This window comes from Rana temporaria, chromosome 12 (assembly GCF_905171775.1).
Source record: "Rana temporaria chromosome 12, aRanTem1.1, whole genome shotgun sequence".
NCBI classification, from domain to species: Eukaryota; Metazoa; Chordata; class Amphibia; order Anura; family Ranidae; genus Rana; species Rana temporaria.
Window position 1 is genome coordinate 74,359,786 of NC_053500.1, and position 19,985 is coordinate 74,379,770.

A 19,985-nucleotide genomic window follows, 5' to 3' on the forward strand; every position below is an offset into this window, starting at 1 on the left:
GGAGCACTGGGCTGTGGAGGGGGCAGGAGCTGTCGGCTCTAGTCCAGGCATGTGAGTGGATCCCGACCATATTGTCGCAAACTTTCCCCAGCTTGGACCGCTCTGTGACATCAGCCGACAGCGTGCTTCAGCCTGATGTCTGCTGAATACGGGTCACAGGAGTGCACAAGGAACTGCATCCTGTGATCCACATGACAAGCTTTGCCTGTACTTCTCCTTTGGGAACAGGACACTTAAAGCGGGGGTCCACCCCCAAAAAAAAATTTAACATTACATTCAGCCGAGTTGTCAGAATAACAATCAGCTGTTTTTTTTTATTTTATCCCCGTACATACCGTATTTTCACCGCGCTTCCGGGTATGTCTTCTGCGGGACTGGGCGTTCCTAATTGATTGACAGGCTTCCAACCGTCGCATACAGCGCGTCACGAGTTGCCGAAAGAAGCCGGACTGCGAGTCGGCTCTATACGGCGCCTGCGCACCGACGTTCGACTTCTTTCGGCAACTCGTGACGCGCTGTATGCGCCGGTCAGAAGCCTGTCAATCAATTAGGAACGCCCAGTCCCGCAGAAGACATACCCGGAAGCTGCGGTGAAAATACAGTATGTATGGGGATAAAATAAAAAAAACAGACGATTGTCATTCTGACAACTCGGCTGAATGTAATGTTAAAAAAAATTTTTTTTGGGTGTACCCCCGCTTTAAAGTGCAGTTGCTCCAGAGCTTAGTAAATGAGGTAAAGCTTCACTTTGGAAAGAAAACCTAATTACGTGCAAAGAAAAAGACTGAATTTTTGCTTGCACATGATTGGATGATGAAAGTCAGCAGAGCTTCTGCTTATTTAGTAAGCTCTGGAGTAACTGTAAGGCCTCGTACACACGGCCGAGGAACTCGACGTGCCAAACACATCGAGTTCCCCGGCCAGTTCAGCCCTGAAGCCGCCGAGGAGCTCGGCGGGACGAGAGCTCCCATAGAACAACGAGGAAATAGAGAACATGTTCTCTATTTCCTCGTCGAGCTCCTCGTCGGCTTCCTCGGCCGAAAGTGTACACACGACCAGTTTCCTCGGCAGAATTCAGCCAGAAACTTGGTCGGAAGCTGAATTCTGCCGAGGAAACTGGTCGTGTGTACGGGGCCTTGACTTGCAGAGTGCAACTGCACTTGGCAAAGTGCCCAGTCTATATGCTTTTAGTAAATCAACCCATATGTATTCAAAACGTGACATTGTGCATGAAATTCAGCATCAAATGGAAATTATGTTTCTGTGTTGTGCATATTATGAAATTCTAATAGGGAATCATTGTGTACAGTAAACAGGCAGTCCCTGGGTTACAAACAAGACAGGGTCTGTAGGTTTGTTCTTAAAGAGGAAGTAAACCCTTATGGGTTTTACTTCCTCTTTAGCCCGCCGCAAAGCCTGCAAATGAAAAGCATAATGGGCTAGTATTCTTCGCATACTAGCCCATTATGTGCCACTTACCTGCAAAAGAATCCAGCGAAGTCCCCTGTGTAGGCAGCGTTCATCTTCTGGCCCCTCTTCCTTCCGGGCCACGGACTCCGGCTTTGTGATTCGCCGGAGCCGTGTGACTTCAGTCCTGCGCATGCGCACGGGAGCCGCGATTCACAGCACAGGCTAGGGAAGAAGCGGCACTTTGTTTCGTTTCTTCCCCGCGCATGCGCCTTTGGAATTTTCGGCGGACTACAAGTGAAATACCTCCTAAACGGTGCACGTTTAGGAGATATTTCCACTACCTATAGGTAAGCCTCATTCTAGGCTTACCTATTGGTAGAATCCAAAAAGTGGGTTTACAACCTCTTTAAAATTGAATTTTTTGTAAATTGGTAATTTTTTTTAAGTGTAGCTCTAGCCAAAATAGTAATTTTTACGTTTTTTGGATAGCATAGGGAAGGGTTAACACCGCTGTAACATTTCTTTTGCTGCCTATGTCCCGTTCAGAAGATTTCACCTCACTTCTCTTTTTTTCTTAGTAACCCTTTATATAGTAAAAAGATAATTCCCTTCCCCTCCCTGAGCCTGCTAGAAATAAATAGCAGAACATTGGTCCTTCTCTTGTTTTGGAGTGTGTAGCAGACTGATGTGCATCCATTAACATACACTGGTTCTCAATAAGAGGGAAGTCATACAGCTGTAATTGCAGCTTCTGGTCCTGGTGAAAAACAGAAGGTTATTATACAGAGATATCAATAGTAAAGGAGATTCATGTAGGCTAAAATTTCCCTTTCATGTTCTCAGCCAACAACTAGAAATTAGGAGCAAAGTGCATATCTGGCAAAGTGCCAAGTGTTTTCTGTACTTGCAGGGTGTTTAAAGCGATAAAACACAGGGAAATGTGCATGTATTATAGAGATGTACTGCATATTATTATTATATTTAAATAACAACCTTGGATTGCGAGCATAATTCGTTCCAGAAACATGCTTGTAATCCAAAGCACTTGTATATCAAAGCACATTTTCACATAAGAAATAATGGAAATTCAAATGATTCGTTCCACAACCATTTATTCATAAGTCCTTCCGTTTATAGTCCATATAAAAAGATTATAGCAATGTGACCAGGGATCAGTCATATTTTTATCCATTTATGGGCAGGCTGGTTGTACAGAACTCGATCTACTGAGCAACTTCTGTATAACCAGCTTGTTGGATTTTTCCCAAATGATCAGCCAGCCAGCTATAGCCGGAAACAGGGATCATCAGTATATTCTGATGGTTCCCTGCCATCAGAACACAATAGCACAATAGTGATTCCTCCATCCACCTTGAATTCTTCCTGTCAGATTTTATCGGCTTGCCCATACAGGATGTACGGGCACACAGATACAGTGACAGATCTGGAGGAGACCTGCCTGGCAAGAGCAATCTGCTAATAAATAAATGCAATTTTTTTTACCTGAAAAAAAATGTGCATTTTTTTTTCTTTAAGCTCTTTGTTGACTTGGTAAAGCTGTTTTTACTCGAGGAGTTTAAAACATATCTAAACCCAAAAAACACTGTTTATTAAGTGTTGGGAAATCTCTCTGGAAGCATCTCCACATAGCAGTAAAAGCTTACAGGAGTTAGAAGAGTTCCTTACTATAAGCAAAGCTAAAAAATAAATAAAAAAAATGTCTGTAACACCTCCACTTCAAGTTTATGACATTTGCTCCATTGCACTTCATACAATTACAACTGTTTGCATTTGATGATTTAACTCTCCAGAAGAGAAGTATCTGAAGCAATGTTTTATTTTGGACTCTTGAATATGTTATAATGCCACTGCATTTAGTTGATTTTGATAAGAATATTTTCATTGTAAGTCACAGTGTAAATAAAAATTATAAAATTAAGATAATTCATTATAGGGCCCTCTGATTCCTATTGTACTAAATTGTATTGTAATTGTACTGTCTACCTTAATGTTGTAAATCACTGTTGGCACTATATAAATCCTGTATAATAATAATAATAATAATAAATTATGCTCGATAATATTGCAGGACATATAGTAGGTGCAGAATTATGAACGGTAGCTCCTGGACAATCCTGACTTACTGTAATACCCCTCTCTCTTTTTGTAGATGGACCCAGTGCAGAAAGCAGTTATTAATCACACCTTTGGTGGGCCTTCTCCTCCGAGACGGAGGCCTTTTATATCCTGCAATGTCTGTCATCTCAGGTTCAACTCCCTGGTAAGTAAGAATAGTATAGCAAAGATATTCTAAGCAGGCCAAAACTCACTATGAGCATATTTGCTAAAATGTTCAGGGGCATTGAAAGTCATTGTGCGACCTGCAGGTTATTGTAAGTGGAGAATGTATTTCTCTTATTTTCCTTTATATGGGGCATTCATTTAAAATGGCATATAACCTTTTCTACAATCTGGTTTTAAATATGAATATTTATCATATTAAAGTGGTTGTAAAGCCTTAAAGGGGTTGTAAAGGTAAAAGTTTTTTTACCTTAATGCATCCTATGCATCTGATAGCAAGGGGATCTCTTATCCCGGGTGGACGTCATATGACGTCCTGTACTTTGTGCGGTGATATCTGAATAATGCCTGCACCTAGAGGAATCATTCAGATATCATTTTGTTCCGGCAGCGATTATGCGCACCATAAGAACAATCATAGCGGCGGTTCCGCCGCTTGATCATTCTTATAGACTGCGGGAGGGGACATCCCCCCCTCCCGCCGCCATCTGGTGCTTCTCCGGGCTCTCCCGTGCCATCGGGGGGGCCCGGAGAGATGATCGCCGTGCGCTGGATGGGAGGCATAGAGATGACTGGTGACCAGATGGTCACCAGTCATCTCTATGACCGTCGGAGGCCCGGGCGCGATGTGATGACGTCACGTCCGGGTACCCAAGGGTAAACAAACCGCAATTGCAGCTAGTAAGAATGAGATCTGTGAAATTTTTTTCACAATCTCATTCTTTCCAGCCTGGAGGAGAGATGTGGGGTCTTATTGACCCCGCATATCTCCTTAAAGAGGACCTTTCACACACTATTCCTATTACACTCCTCTGTAACTCTAAACTGGTAACCTGTAAAAATTTTAAAGCATCGCCTATGGAGATTTTTAAGTAACGAAGTTTGGCGCCATTCCATGAGTGTGCACAATTTTAAAGCATGACATGTTAGGTATCTATTTACTTGGCGTAATATCATCTTTCATATTTTACAAAAAAATTGGGCTAACTTTACTGTTTTGTTATTTTTTAATTCATGAAACCATTTTTTTTACAAAAAAAAGGTGTTAGAAAAATTATTGCGCAAATACCGTGCAAGATAAAAAGTTCCATAATATATATGTTTGGGGGTTCTGAGTAATTTTCTAGCAAAAGAATGATGATTTGTACATGTAGGAGAGAAGTGCCAGAATAGGCCCGGTATGGAGGTGGGTTTTAAAGCCCTGTATTGAAGTGGTTAAAGGTCATATTTCTTCTCTTGGCAATAATGGAGCAATGCTTTTTGGGCATTTTACATTAAGTCCAAGACAGTTTAAGCAAGTACTGTATGCTGAAAGGCAGAGATGAGTATTACACAAGTTAATTCATTTAATGTTGCATTGGGCATGACCTGCATTGAACACAGCTCATCTATGAACATATAATAACATCATTTTTTATACCAAGTATTAGCTGTCTTAGTTTCTTTAAAATAAACCTTTTACCACTGGAAGTCGTGTCTTCTGATTATAAAAGATGGGTGGGTTTAATGTATCCACCTGGTAGCCATTTAACCTATGAATGAAGAATTGACGAGCCAAGCTAATTCTTCCCTGGTCTATTTAACACCACTGGCTGTGCTGGTTAATGGCTGTAGATGCAGTTAAAATCATTAGACCCCTGTAGAGACACTTGGATGCAGAGATTGCTCCTTTTCTTATCACCATTTCAGTAGTACATTACAGCGGGGAATGCACATGTTCACATGCTGTAGGTCAGGACAAGGTTTTGTTGGGATGGTTATGAGTGTTTTTCTGGGGGATAAACTGTATAATCAGTGAATTCAATACTGTCTCTCCATCATCATTAGATACACATGGGTGAGAAATCCTAGGAGACGGGTGAATCCCAGAATAATGTATTGGAGGCACTATGCTACCACTTTTTTTTATCTGTGTATCTGCCTCACAGAAATCCTAATCCTGTGGGCTCATTCACATGCTGTGTGTCCCTTGCATCACGTGTTAAAGCGGCGTTCCGGCCACAATTTCACTTTTTAAATATAAATACCCCTGTAATACACAAGCTTAATGTATTCTAGTAAAGTTAGTCTGTAAACTAAGGTCCGTTTTGTTAGGTTGTTACAGCATTTAGACACTTTATAAAATAGAAATTGACTGGGGCCATCTTAAGTGTGGCCATCATGAAGCCAGACTGTATGACTTCCTGGATTTCAGCCTTGCAAATCTCGCACATGCTCAATGCTGCACAAGCAGTGTCAGATCAGGTTTCAGCACCTGTGCTGTCTAAGTCACATGATTCTTTGAGACTGGGGAGTGCACAGACTCCTGGAAAGTTACACCCACTACATTCCCAGGAGTCTGTGCGGTGTAGGTTAGGAAGCATTAAGCACCTAGGTGCAGGAAGTGGGAAGATTAACTATTCTGCCTAGCAACAACACTTTGAAGGCATCTAAAAAAAAAAGGACTAATGACATTTTTTTAAAACTACTGATGTAATGTTATATTTATGGGTGGAACTCCAATTTAATGTGCATTGCATTAGCATTGCCCATTCTTTTGAATAACAGACCAAAAATCATGCATGTAGGCTTTTCAGCAGCACGTGGTCCTATTCTGATCCATCAGAAGGCAATTGGATATTCCCAGGATCAAAAAAGTCTGGTGTTATTACCAGCTCCTGCATCCATGTATCCACCTCTTTTATAAAACAATTTACTGAGCTGACCAGAACCAGCTCTTAAGGGAATCTATTCCACATTTTCACAGCTCTTACTGTGAGGAACCCTTTCTGTATGTGGAGGTAAAATCTATTTTCCTCTAGGCTTAAAAAGTGCCCCCTTGTACGCTGTAAATAACTCTACACTAAGGTCACTATATGAACAACCTATGTGATTATACATGGTGATTATACCCCCCTAAATTGCCTCTCCTTAAAGCGGAGGTCCCACGAAAAAAAAATTATTAACCACTTAAGCCCCTGACCATTTTGCTGGTGAAAGACCAAGACCACTTTTTGCGTTTCGGCACTGTGTCGTTTTAACTGACAATTGCGTGGTCGTGCGACGTGGCTCCCAAACAAAATTGACGTCCTTTTTTCCCACATATAGAGCTTTCTTTTGGTGGTATTTGATCACCTCTGCGCAGGGCTGGACTGGGACAGAAATTTGGCCCTGGACTTCATCCAGACTGGCCCCCTTTGACAGGTCTCTCCCATGGCGGCCGGACAACTCCCGCACCCCCCCCCCCCCTGGCCACCCATGCCCCCTCTCCCCCTTCACTAGCCACTAGCCGTCCTACTTTATTAGAGTAGAAGGGCTGGTACTGCTCCTCTTATAGGCAGTACCAGTGGGGAAGCTAGACATTATTTCACCCGGGAGAAAGAATCAGTTTGGTGCCCCCCCCTATGAGCAGTGACGGGACAAGGTCCCCCCTTTCCCTTAGGGTTAGGATATGGGTGCCCCCCCCATCCCTGCAATAAACCATTGGGCCAGGGGCAGCCTCCCCTCCTGCCCACCCCTTGTCCCAGCCCTGCCTATGGGACAAGATTAGGTAGAAGTGAGAAACTCCCAGGCCATAGCTGTTAAGCCAGCTGTCTGTCCCCTCCCCCCCATGATCCTCTGCCGTCCCCCTGCTCCTCTGTTGCCCCCAGGTGAGCGCTGCGGGAAGGGAGAGACAGAGGAGTGGAGGGGGGGCGGTGGTCCGCTGTCACTGAAGCCGGCCCACTGAGCCATTGGCCCACCGGGAAACTCCCTGTAGTTCCAATGGCCAGTCCATCCCTGCCTCTGCGGTTTTTATTTTTTGCGCCATAAACAAAAATGTTTTCCTCAGTTTAGGCCGATATGTATTCTTCTACATATTTTTGGTAAAAAAAAAATGCAATAAGCGTTTATTGATTGGTTTGCGCAAAAGTTATAGCGTCTACAAAATAGGGCTTTTATGCCATTTTTATTAATAATTTTATTTTTTTGCTAGTAATGGCGGCGATCAGCAATTTTTATCGTGACTGCGACATTATGGCGGACACATCAGACACTTTTGATAATTTTTTTGGGACCATTGTAATTTTTACAGCGATCAGTGCTATAAATATGCACTGTTTACTGTGAAAATGACACGGGCAGTGAAGGGGTTAACCACTAGGCGGCGCTGAAAGGGTTAAGTCAGAACTAGGGAGTGATTCTTACTGTTAGGGGGCGGGGCTACACATGACACGTCACTGATGACTGTTCCTGATCTACTAGATAGATGAATGTGAATAGGCCCTTCAACCACTTTGGTAATGCGCGATAGCGAAAACATGACTACAGCCTGGAACTATAGTTCCAGGAGGGTGTCCATCAGAACCCCGCCCCCGCTGGAGGCATCGGGTGCTTTGTGACCACTGTGTTCTGTGGACACAGCTGATCACAGATCGAGAGAAAAGGGCCAATCACATGTAAACAGACTTGCCGGTTATTGACAGTCCTTTCCTCGCGCACTGTGTCCGTGTGAGGAAAAGAGGGTACTGATTATTAGTCCAGCCCCTATGAGCGAACGCTATCAGTGCCCATCAGTGCAGCTTATCAGTGGTGCTGCCTCATCAGTGTAGCCTCATCAGCGCACATCAGTAAAGAAGAAAAATTACTTACCGGTATTTGCAAAATTTTATAACAAAAACTATAAAAAAAAGTTTTTTTTTCCCAATATTTTCGGTTTGTTTAGCGAAAAAAAAACAAAAAAACAGTGAGGCTTCATTTCCATGGACGTTTTTGGACGTTTTTACAGCCACTTTTCTGAGCGTTTTTTGCAGCTTAAAAACGGCTCTCCATGTTAGTCTATGGCCTCATGCCCACCATGACGTTTTTGAGCTGTAGATGGCTGAGCCGTTTCTAAGCTGCAAAAAAAACCCAGGACCAGTGCGTTCTGAAGCTCCAGCGTTAGAGCTGTAAAAACGCCAGACGTTAAAAAACGCTCAAAAACGCTACCGCAGCGTTTTTGAGCTCCAGCTCCAAAAAAAAAAAAAAAACATGGACAGGCGTTTTTTAGTATCTCAAAATACTGTAAAATATTACATATGGGTACAGTGTGGCATGACCATGCAATTGTCATTCAAAATGCAAAAGCACTGAAACCTGGCAAGGGCAGCAAAGGGGTGAGAGTGCCTGGTGTTGAGGTGGTTAAAGACACACCTAACTGCAGCACATGCAGTAAAATGTATTTGCTTTACTGCAGGAAAATGGACAAATGTGAATAGGCCCTAAGTTAAGGTGACCAGATTTTTAAAATGAAATCCGGGGACATATTTTTTCTTCACTAGTAATGGCAACAATCAGCGACTCTCTGCCCGTTGCCGCCGCCTCACAGCCTCTCAAGTCTTACACTTCGGGCCCCGGCTACTACTGGATGGGGAGCGGAGGGAGATCACTCCGCCAGGGAAGGCAAGGAGATAGGCAGGTGGCTGGCCAGGATTTGAGCCAAAGCAGAAGAACATGCTAGTGAAGCTGAATGGGCATGCGCCCGAAACTGAAGAAATATTCCCTCTGCTCCGACCAGCACATGATCATCAGAAAGGGGCACAGATAATGTGAAAAATATAACCCCCCTATTCTAGTAGGCACGGCGGAGCGGGGGGGGGTGTAATTCTATTTTTTTTTATTTTAATTCTGCGCTGACTGTCTTTGAAATTGCCCCTGCCCCCTATTAAATCCAATCCGGGGACAAAACCAGAGACAGACTTGGTCCGGGGACAGTGTCCTCAATCAGGGGACTGTCCCCTGAAACTGGGGATGTCTGGTCACCCTACCCTAAGTGGACCTTTAGCTGTAAAAAGCTATTATATATCAATCCAGTAAACCTCTGAGAGGGTCTCCCCCAACTCTTTCTCCCATATTAGCATTTAAAAACAAGTCCTCTGCAATTCCAACAAAGAAATATTGGCTTCAGGCAGAAAGCTTGGATAGATGATATTGGAATTAATCAAGCATTTTAATTGCTTTACTAGCACAGATGCTATGCCTTGTTTTAAGATGAATAGGCAGCTGCTTAAAATCCAGACATTTCAGATTTTGTGCCAGGATTGTATGTGCCCTTTTACCCTTAGCATGATATTTTGCACATGATCTGAAAGTTTGTGGCTCTCAGTAGGTCCAGTTCCTGTTGTGTGACTCGAGGAAGTGTTTCTCTTCTGTAGGTAAAGGAATGTTGGACAACGTGCCCTTGGAACTTTGTAGGCTATTCATACGGTTGCTGTTAAATCTACAGTGCCACAGTTAACTTGGAAGTAGTTCCAGGACTTATGCCGCGTACACACGATCGGAATTTCCGACAAGAAAAGTTGCTTTTGGTTGGAAATTCCAACCGTGTGTAGGCCCCATCGGACATTTTCTGCTGGAATTTCCGACAGCAAAAATTTGAGAGCTGGTTCTCAAATTTTCCAAGGGGAAAGTTTTTGTCGGAAATTCTGATCGTCTGTATGCAATTCCGACGCACAAAAATCCTACGCATGCTCGGAACCATTGAACTTAATTTTTCTCGGCTCGTCGTAGTGTTGTACATCACCGCGTTCTTGACATTTGGAATTTCCAACAACATTTGTGTGACCGCGTGTACGCAACACAAGTTTGAGCCAACATTCCGTTGGAAAAAAATCCAGGGTTTTCTTGTCAGAAATTCCGATCGTGTGTACGCGGCATGAGAGTTGAATTCCAGGTATGGATATCCAGTTTGAAGGGACACTGCTGCTCCAGTGATCTCCACTTGCATCTGGGGCCCATGCCTAGTGGCTGCCCTGCTGCATTCTGAACACAGGACATTGGCCACTGAGCATGTGCACCACTCAGAGAATGCTGGATGAGGTGGAGAGCATGATATCACTCCCCCACCAGCTCATCCCCTCGTCCAATCAGAGAACGCTTTACATTCATTCAGAATATGCAAAGCATATTGAATGGTGCCCTTGCTGAATGAAGCAGGGCAGCAGGACCTGGAAGCAAGTGGAGATCATTGGAGTAACGACATCTACTTCAGTGATTTCAGGCTTCCAAGGGCATTGTGCAGTTATGGTATATACATGGGTATATTGGTCTAGCTTGGAACAATATACCAATTAATTAGGCCTCATGCACACTGGACGTTTTGCTCTCCTAGACTCCTTTCCTCCTGGCAGCAGAGTTTTGGCAGAGAAAATGCTTGACTTATAAATGTATGTAACGGGTTTATTCTGGCCATTGAAATGAACTAATGCTATGTATAAACCTGCTCTAAAAAACTTTTTTAAATTACCTTTGGGAATACTGTTTAACCACTTCAGCCCTGGAAAATGTTACCGCCTTCCTGACCAGTCCATTTTTTGCTATACGGCACTGCGCTGCTTTAACTGATAATTGCATGGTCTTGCGATGCTGTACCCAAATAAAATGGATGTCCCTTTTTTCCCCACAAATAGAGCTTTGTTTTGTTGGTATGTAATCACTTCTGCGGTTTTTTTTTTGAGCTATAAACAAAAAAGACTGACAATTTTGGAAAATATATATATATTTTTTACTGTATGCTATGAAACACACCCAATAAAATGTTTAAAAAAAATCTAATGTATTTATCAATTTAGGCCAATATGTATTCTGCTAAATATTTTTGGTAAAACAAATCCTAATAAGCCTATACTGATTGGTTTGCGCAAAAGTTATAGCGTTTATGGATTTATTTTTTACTAGTAATGGTGGCGATCTGCGATTTTTAGCTGGACTGCGACAAATCTGACACCAAAACAGTGATCAGTGCTAAAAAAAAATGCACTGTCACTGTACAAATGACACTGGCAGGAAAGGGGTTAACATCAGGGGCAATCAAAGGGTTAAATATGTCCCTAGGGGGTGCTTTCTAGCTGTGGGGGATGTGCTTTGACTAAATGAAAACAGAGATCTGTGTTTCTGCTTAGATCTCCATTTTTCCATCTGGCAGAACAACGGTCTGCCTTGTTTACATGGGCAGACCGCCATTCTGCCTCCCCTCAGAACGATCAGTGGGTCCCGGCAGACGCAATGTGCAATCACAGCAGGAGTAGGTCACCCGCGGCAAGTTCCCCAGACCCTGCGCCCAAAATCATGTACAGGTCCTTAAGTAGTTAAATGAGAACACATAACAAACATATAAAGGTGGTTTCTTAAATGTGACTGCAACATTGGAATTACTCTTTAGATCTAATGGGGGTGAGCAAATCTGCCTGGATTCAGTTCATGAACACTTGCTCGATGTTTGACGTGTGCAAACGTTGTGGAAAATCCCATTGACATTTATGGGGGAGATAAAGCTTGTGATTCAAATCTGGCCAATTGTAGGGCTGATAAGTAAGCTTAAAAAAAAACATGGCAAGCTGGAAATTGCCATCGCCGGTGCCTGATTACCAAAAAGGCTCAGGCTTATGGGCCCCACACCCTTCAGGGGCCTCTATAATATTGATTTGATCTTCAATGAAAATTACAATGAAGCTTTCTTAACTACTTCAGCTCCGGAAGATTTACCCCCCTTCCAGACCAGGACATTTTTTTTTTTGCGATACGGCACTGATTGACTTTAACTGACAATTCCCAACAAATAGAACTTTCTTTTGGTGGTATTTGATCACCTCTGCGTTTTTTTATTTTTTGTGCTATAAACAAAAAACGACCAACAACTTTGAAAAAAAAAAAAAAAACAATATTGTTTACTTTCTGCTATAAAACATATGCAATAAAAAATTTAAAAAATCGAATTTCTTCACCAATTTAGGCCATTATGTATTCTGTTACATATTTTTGGTAAAAAATGTAAAAAGCGTTGTAAGATGTCGGGGTGATTAAGCTCTAGTGGAGCACGCGAGTTGAAGAAATCGTGTCAGTCCCGACTGCATTTTCAAGGGCATGGCAGTCCATTTTTATTCAAAAGAAACAGTGGGCCAGATTCATGTACAATGGTGCAGATTTGCACCGGCGTGGTGCATCATTTTTAGACTACACCGGTCCAGCGCGGAGCGGCAGTTAGGTGATTCAAGAAACTTTTTTTGTCTACGATGCCCCAGCGGGGCGGATTTTAGACGGCGTAAGGCCAAATGGGAGTCACCCTATGCTAATGAAGTGCCGACCGTGGCGCAGGGGTCACGCCGAGGCGCATCTTAGACCGCACATGCTCAGTGACATCCAGGGGTAAATGCCCCAATCTGCACATGCTCAGAACTGCGCCCTGGCGTGACCCCTGAGCTACGCCGGCCCACTACCAACGCCCAGTCCATAAATCAGCCCAGACTTCCGCCCTGCAGGTGCAAATGTACTGAAGCTTTTTTTTTCCAAGCTAGGTCACTTGATGTGTTGTCCAGCAAGTGTTGTTGCTCAGCTCGTCTGTAACGCTGCTGCTTTAGCTGCTCTCCAGCTGACCTGTGCAAGTCTGGTGCAAAGTTACCCCTGCTTTTATGAGGGGTAACTTGGCGCTGGAAATTTCAGTTCCGCGCACCGGGAGTAGCCTGCGCCGGTCAAGCTTAGGTTGATGAATCGGCCCAAAAACCTCATTTGCATATTTAAAACACAAAAACCATGGCCGCGCCAGATCGGACCAGCGTAAATCTGCGCCAACGCCGCGCCGGCGTGGAAATGTTACACAGAGGCGATGAAGTCTATCTGGAGGTGTAATCTGGTTCTCTGGGTACAGCGCAGCGATCCGCCGGCGCAAATCTGCACTTACGCCGCGCATCTACCAAAAAAACGGTGTAAGTGCTTCATGAATCTGCCCCAGAAAGTTAAAAAATAAACAGATTCCCTTGCAGGGGTATTCTGTCCTGAACAAATAGCATTCAGCCTTCCTGGCTAGAAACACAGCACTCCTGCTCAGACCTTACACATTAGGCCTCGGTCTGCCTTCCCCAGACCTGACACTCAGCACCTCTGTGCTTGCAGCTTCGTGCTGCACAGGCTTCCTCCTGACTCCTAGGCCAGAACTCCTGTCTGCCGGGCGGAGGTGCCTTCAAGGATTGACCTCTATTCCTGGGAGGATTATGAACCCAGCCCACAGGTGTGTAATTAGTATTCCTGCCAAAATCTGGGATACACTTCTCATATGCACCTGTGACATGGGGGTCGCATCTCCACAGCGTATATTGATTGGTTTGCGCAAAAGTTATAGCATCTACAAACTGTGGGATATATTTATGGATTTTTTTTTTTACTAGTTATGGCTTCATTTAGCAACTTATTGCGGGGCTGCAATATAGCGATGGACAAATTGGACAGTAACTGACACTTTTGACACTTTTTTGGGACCAGTGACACTAATACAGTGATCAGTACGAAAAATAATATGCACTGTCACTGTACTAAGGAGACTGGCTGGGAAGGGGTTAACATCAGGGGCGATAAAAGAGTTAACTGTGTGCCTATCCTGTTTTAGTGTACTGGGGGAGGTGCTTTTACTAGGGTAAGGCATGAATCCATGTCCCTGTTTTGCAGGAACACAGGATCCATGCCTTCCTTGCTAACAGAACGGCAATCTGCCTTGTTTTCATAGGCAGACTGCCATTCTGCCTGTGTACCAAATGATCAGCGGGTGCCGGCGGACATTGGGTCAAGGTGAGCCACCAGCGGCATGCATTTGCGCCTTCTACTCGGAAGTGCAGGATCACATATATATACATTGTTAGCAACTCTATTTCACTTACCTCTGTTTACTAGTTAACAGCTTTAATTCACCTATTGAAAATTAACCTGATAGCCACCACTTCTCCATTCCCCACACTCAGACCTGCGCAGGGAGCAATATATATATAATGAGCCAACAAAGATCAGAATTCATACACTGCTCTGTTTATTTCTGGGTACAGCATATTTTATAGTATACAATCAGGATATAGCCGGGCCTGCCCACCCATGGTTTACCTTCAATCCAGGCCAGGCTAAACACCTCCCCATGTATAAACATATTATTTATAACATATCTCGCCGGACAATGTACAGATTATTACATCACTTTGTCCCAGACTCTAGCTTGCAGTTAGCACTACAACCACTGCAACAACACTTCCTCTTTCTCTATAGAAACATATTCCCTACGTTTAACTACAGAAGCAATAATATATTTAAAGGAATATTCTAGTCTTAGGTTTCAATAATAGCACAAAGCAGTATCAATATTAAGGGGGCTTTTACAAGATTCTTTCATATGTGATTCTGTGCAGTAAAACTGCTATAGCGCAGTCGGCAACTGGTTAAATTGTTTACAAAAGATAGAAAAAATGTATCAACCCAAAGAAACAAACATTTTACATTAAAGCGGGGGTTCCCCTATAAACAAGAAAAACATTTTTTTTTTTTCTTCTAGCATAAAATCAGGCATTGTAGCGCGAGCTACAGTATGCCTGTCTCGATTTTTTTATCCCCGTACTCACTGTGTAATCGTACATAGACGATTCCGACTGCCCACGGGGAATGGGCGTTCCAATCCAGACGGAAGGTGATTGACGGCCGGCTCTGGCGCGTCACGCTTCTCCGGAAATAGCCGAAATAGGCTTGGCTCTTCACGGCGCCTGCGCATAGCCTGTGCGCAGGCGCCGTGAAGAGCCGAGACCTACTCCGGCTGTCTTCGGGGAGCGTGACGTGCCAGAGCCGGCCGTCAATCATCCTCCCTCTCCATAGGCACGCCCATTCCCCGCGGGAGTCGGAAACTATAATGTACCAGTACACTGTGAGTACGGGGATAAAAAATTCGAGACAGGCATACTGTAGCTCGCGCTACAATGCCTGATTTTATGGTACAATGTTGACACTGAGGGTGAACTACCGCTTTAAGGACTCTATAGAAAAAAAAATGCATTAAATATGAACAAGATCTGCTTTTTTTTTTGCATTTCCATTGGTTCGTTTAATTGTGCCTGTAAAAGAGTTTTTCTGAGATTGATCTGGGTCAGAGAGTAGTGATGGACGAACATCCGACGGGACGGTTCGTGAACGCTAACCGTGAACTTTTGCAAATGTCCGCGAAGCGCAAGTTCGCGGCGGGCCCCATTGACTTTAATGGCAACCGAATATTAAAAACCTTCAGGTCATATTTGCAGCAACAAAATACTTACTAGCTGAGCACAAATAGTCCCACAACATGGACACTGACCTACCAGAAGTATTCAGTGAAAAACCGGATACATAAGTTAGTGCCAGCCATTACAAGCCCAAAAAATTAGCCCACAGGCATTCACCTGACAGCAAACAACCTTGTATTCGTACACGTGACGTCACCTTCCCCATCACTAACAATAGCAATCTCGGAGTAGGCAGCAACAGCGGCCACCAACCTCCTTGGGCTGATCTGAGTACTGTCGTCAGACTGCTGAGTGCCGGCTGTTGCTACCTCCTCTTCCTGATCCAATGCCAAGAATGGCTGCGCATCCGAAATGTCTTCTGATGGTTCGGAAAATAATTCCTGTGACTCAAGCAGAGGGTATATGGTGGTGGTGGTGTTGGTGGCGAGCCACTCAACCAAGTCTGGTGCGTCCTTTGACGTAATCGAATGAACATTGTGCCACTTCCCACTTTTGCTCCGGCCTGGTGCTCCTGCCCTACCCATACCACCCCTGCGGAAGGGCCTGCCTCTTCCTCTGCCTGTCATTTTTTAAATGACCCTGTGACAACAAAAGTCTCTAGAGAAGCGCAGTATATGTGGAAGAAGGTATATAACACCCCGCTTCAATCTGTCGTTTTGGGGGGCCACTGGTTTATCGTGGACCTGTTAGGTAGCGATTTGTGTCTCTAAATTCTGTCCCTGCTGGAAACGCCAACCTCTCCCTACACTTACAAAAAGTATATGAATGTATTAGACACCTATATACTAGAGCAAGTAGCACACCTATACCAGTCCTTAAAAGGACTTTTGTGGACCTTTTAGATAGCTATTTGAATGAATACAGCCTTTACCTGCTACAAACAGCACCCTCTCCCTACACTGACAAAAAGCAAAATGTAAGATGGCCGCCAAATCAGGTCTATTTATAAGGTACGGGGTATGTCCATGTGCTGAAATGTCTAAATTGGCTGTCCTGCACCACCTCATGAATGTGTCATAGGTCAAAGTTCTTACCCATGTAACATTGCGGACCGCCGCGAACATTGCCAGATGTCCGCCGGTTTTGCCTACCGCGAACAACCAAAGTTCGCCGCAAAACGACCGCCAGGGGGGGTCTGGCAGGCCATCTTTATCAGAGAGTATATAAAATTGTAAATTGGAACCCACATACATGATATGCTGTACGTCCTGCCCACAATCTCTGAAGCAATTTGGGACATAGGAAGATAACCTTGTAGGAACCATGTACCACCTTCACATTACTTAATAATTACTTAAAAAGTATGCTGTCTGAGTATAGCAGTATATTTCTGTATTGGACAGTTGGAGTTTATATGTGTAGCACTACCCCCGAAGGAGCTGCTGGTTTAGATTTTGGGTGGCACGTTACCTCTATTCTCGCTGTCTAGGGTGAAAGAATTTCAATGTCCACACACAATGTACCTCTTTTCTCTTTGGGTTTATTTTGGAGAACTTTAGTAGAAAAGAGGGGTGAGGGGTGGAAGGGTAGGTAGGTTCAGGTTCACAGTCACAAAGTAAGGAAACACTCCTGTTTCCAGCAACCAGTTCTCGTCGCCACTCTAGCCAGAGTGGGTATTGCTCACCCGGATAGGTCCCTCTCACTGGCCTAGCAGCCGTGATGATGCACAAAATAAAGTACAGTCTCTGCCACAGACCTTCCTTTCTCGGTGAGATACTTTGGTCCGGAATCCTCTGCCACAGGATTCAGCACTCGGATCTCTTTAGCTTTTCGCACTAGAACCTTTAGACCCGACAGGCGACACTGTCAGGCCTCTCGTTGTACGGGGCATCGTTGGATGAAGTTTCCAGGCCTTCTCCTAAGGTAACAGCCTCTTGCATGGTCCTTACCAGGATAGGTCCTCCCCTGGTCTCCTTCATCAAGTGGCTTCCTCCCGCAGGACGGACAGCACAGGATCACCTCTGCGGTACGGGCCCCAGTCAGACAACTGGGCCCACCAGATGAAGCCGCAGCCCCAGGCCAATGTGGTCCCGGAGCTAGGATTCACAACTCGAACCTCTGGGCAGGTGGGCCACGAGGCGCGAACGAACCCCGCACCAATGGCGTCTGTCCCTTAAGTACCCCTCCCCAGCATGCACATCGGGGTAACCACTCCCACTAATTAGTTGCTGAGGGGGACACTTGATGTACCATGACCTGACTGCTGCCACCCTGGGCCTGGGGTGGTAATAACATCCCCAGGCGGTCAATGGTGGATCACTCGCAGCACAGCCGTGGCTAGAACAGAGGCTAAATTGCCTTTAATCACTTCTGGTCTGAGCCAAATAACAGCTCAGACCCCCATTAAATTTGAGGCTAGTTATGATGCTATAGCAGGCATTCTCTATCAAGATGATTGAGTATTGGGACCCATTACCAAAACTCAGCTATGTATGTCAAGGGTTTTTAATCCTTTTATTTTGTAGAAAAGTAGGAGGGAGAAGCAGACCCCACTTACAGTGACATTTAATAATAAGTCCATGATAACATTATTGCCCTCTAAGAGTTCTGAAATGGCCTATTTATTAAATTGTACTTCTTTTGGGGTCCGTAGCTGCTTTTTTTTTTTTTTTTTCAAATAACAGTTTTTATTTGTATACAACATTTTACAGGTATATGTACCACATATGCGTCAAGAGGTCAGTACAAACACAATCACGTGCCAGGAAGTATGCAAACTTTTCCCACCATACGTGGGATCAGGAGGGATTGGGCCATAGGTCAACGTAGTGTGACTACGAGAGGAACAGAAAAATAATAAAAAATAATAAAGAACTGATCCCTCAAATAATCATGTTAATAACCCTGGCACAGTGAGCCGTGGCACACATATAGTGTCGCAGCCCTTACTGCAACATAAGTCAATTAGAAGTAGAGAGAGAGAGAGGGAGGAGGAATGAAGGAAAGAAGAGAGGAAGGAGATACAGAACAAGAGTAGGTTCTAAGTTACCGTGTCCGCCCCCGCACCTGGCGTGTCCTCCCGCTGATGCCACTTCCTTCAGACCTCATCATGGTCGTCCAGACCGTCACGCATCCTGGCCGTCATCCTCTCCATCAGTTCCACATCCTTTACCCTGGCGTAAAGAGCTTCCTGAGATGGGGGTGTGGTTTTCTTTCAGTTGAGGGCTATCAGGCACCAAGCTGCGGTCAGCATGTGCCTAAGTCATTGGCAAGTTTAGGCTAAGAGATGCCCAGCAAAAATAATTTGGGGGTCAGGGGGATTGGCGTTTCAAAGAGACGGGTGAGCAATTGGTGTGTAGATTGCCAGAACGGGGTAATGAGGGGGCACGCCCAGTAGATGTGGAAGAGGGAGCCCCTGTCCTGATGGCAGCGCCAGAAGCGATCAGAGACAGAAGGTTAAATTTTGTGCAAAATATATGGGGTCTGATACCAGATAAAGAGGACCTTATATGTGTTTTCTTTGTACAGGGTACACATGGAACTTTGGCTGCTTGTCTCCAGACGGCCTGCCAGGCCTCAGTCAAAAAAAACTCTCCCAACTCCCTCTCCCATCTCAACATGTATCCTTTTTTTCCCCACTCTGGCATGTCATACTCATTCAAGATCCGGTATATGTCCAAAATCAGCCCCCTTCGGTACGTTCAAATGGAGAAGGTTGGGAGAATTGGAGCCGAGGGGCTATAGTTTGGGCATAATGCCTGATTTGTAGATAGCTATAGAACGCCCCTTTTGGGAGATCGTGTTTCGTTTTGGAGCTCCGAGAATGTCAGCAGCCTACGGGACCCCGGGTCGACCACTTGCGCAAAGCGGAACAAGTTCCACGAGGCCCAGGGCCAGGACATCTGGTGCGTTAGGCTATCTGGTAATTTAGGGTTGCAGATAAAGGGATTCAGCAGGGACTCGGACTTAAAGTGGAGGTTCACCCTAAAACAATTTTCTAACATTACATCCAGCATACCGACGACATGTACAATATGCTGGTATTTTTTTTTTTTCGCCGTAAGTTCCGTTTTTAATTGTTATTTTCACCCTGGCTTCCGGGTTCTGATTCCCGTGGGACTGGGCGTTCCTAATGAGAGCTTAGATGATTGACGTGTTGTGAAAAACTTCCCATGGCGCATAAAGCACGTCACCAGTTTTCCGTAAATAGCCGACCTGCAAAACGGCTCTATATGACGCCTGCGCAGTCAGCTCTACACGGCAGGCTCAGGCGCCGTATAGCGCCGATTTGCAAGTCGGCTATTTACGGAAAACTGGTGA

The 19,985-nt window shown here is 44.6% G+C and overlaps 1 protein-coding gene across 2 annotated transcripts in view; it reads left to right on the plus strand.

Annotated features, from left to right (window-relative positions):
- The window catches only part of ZNF385C (zinc finger protein 385C), a 541,366-nt gene that overhangs the window by 472,535 nt on the left and 48,846 nt on the right, over positions 1 to 19,985 (plus strand). For both annotated transcript variants that reach the window (XM_040330357.1, XM_040330358.1), the window contains one exon: positions 3,581 to 3,691. In XM_040330357.1, coding sequence (XP_040186291.1) covers positions 3,581 to 3,691 — 111 coding nt within the window. The remainder of the gene's footprint in view (positions 1 to 3,580; positions 3,692 to 19,985) is intronic.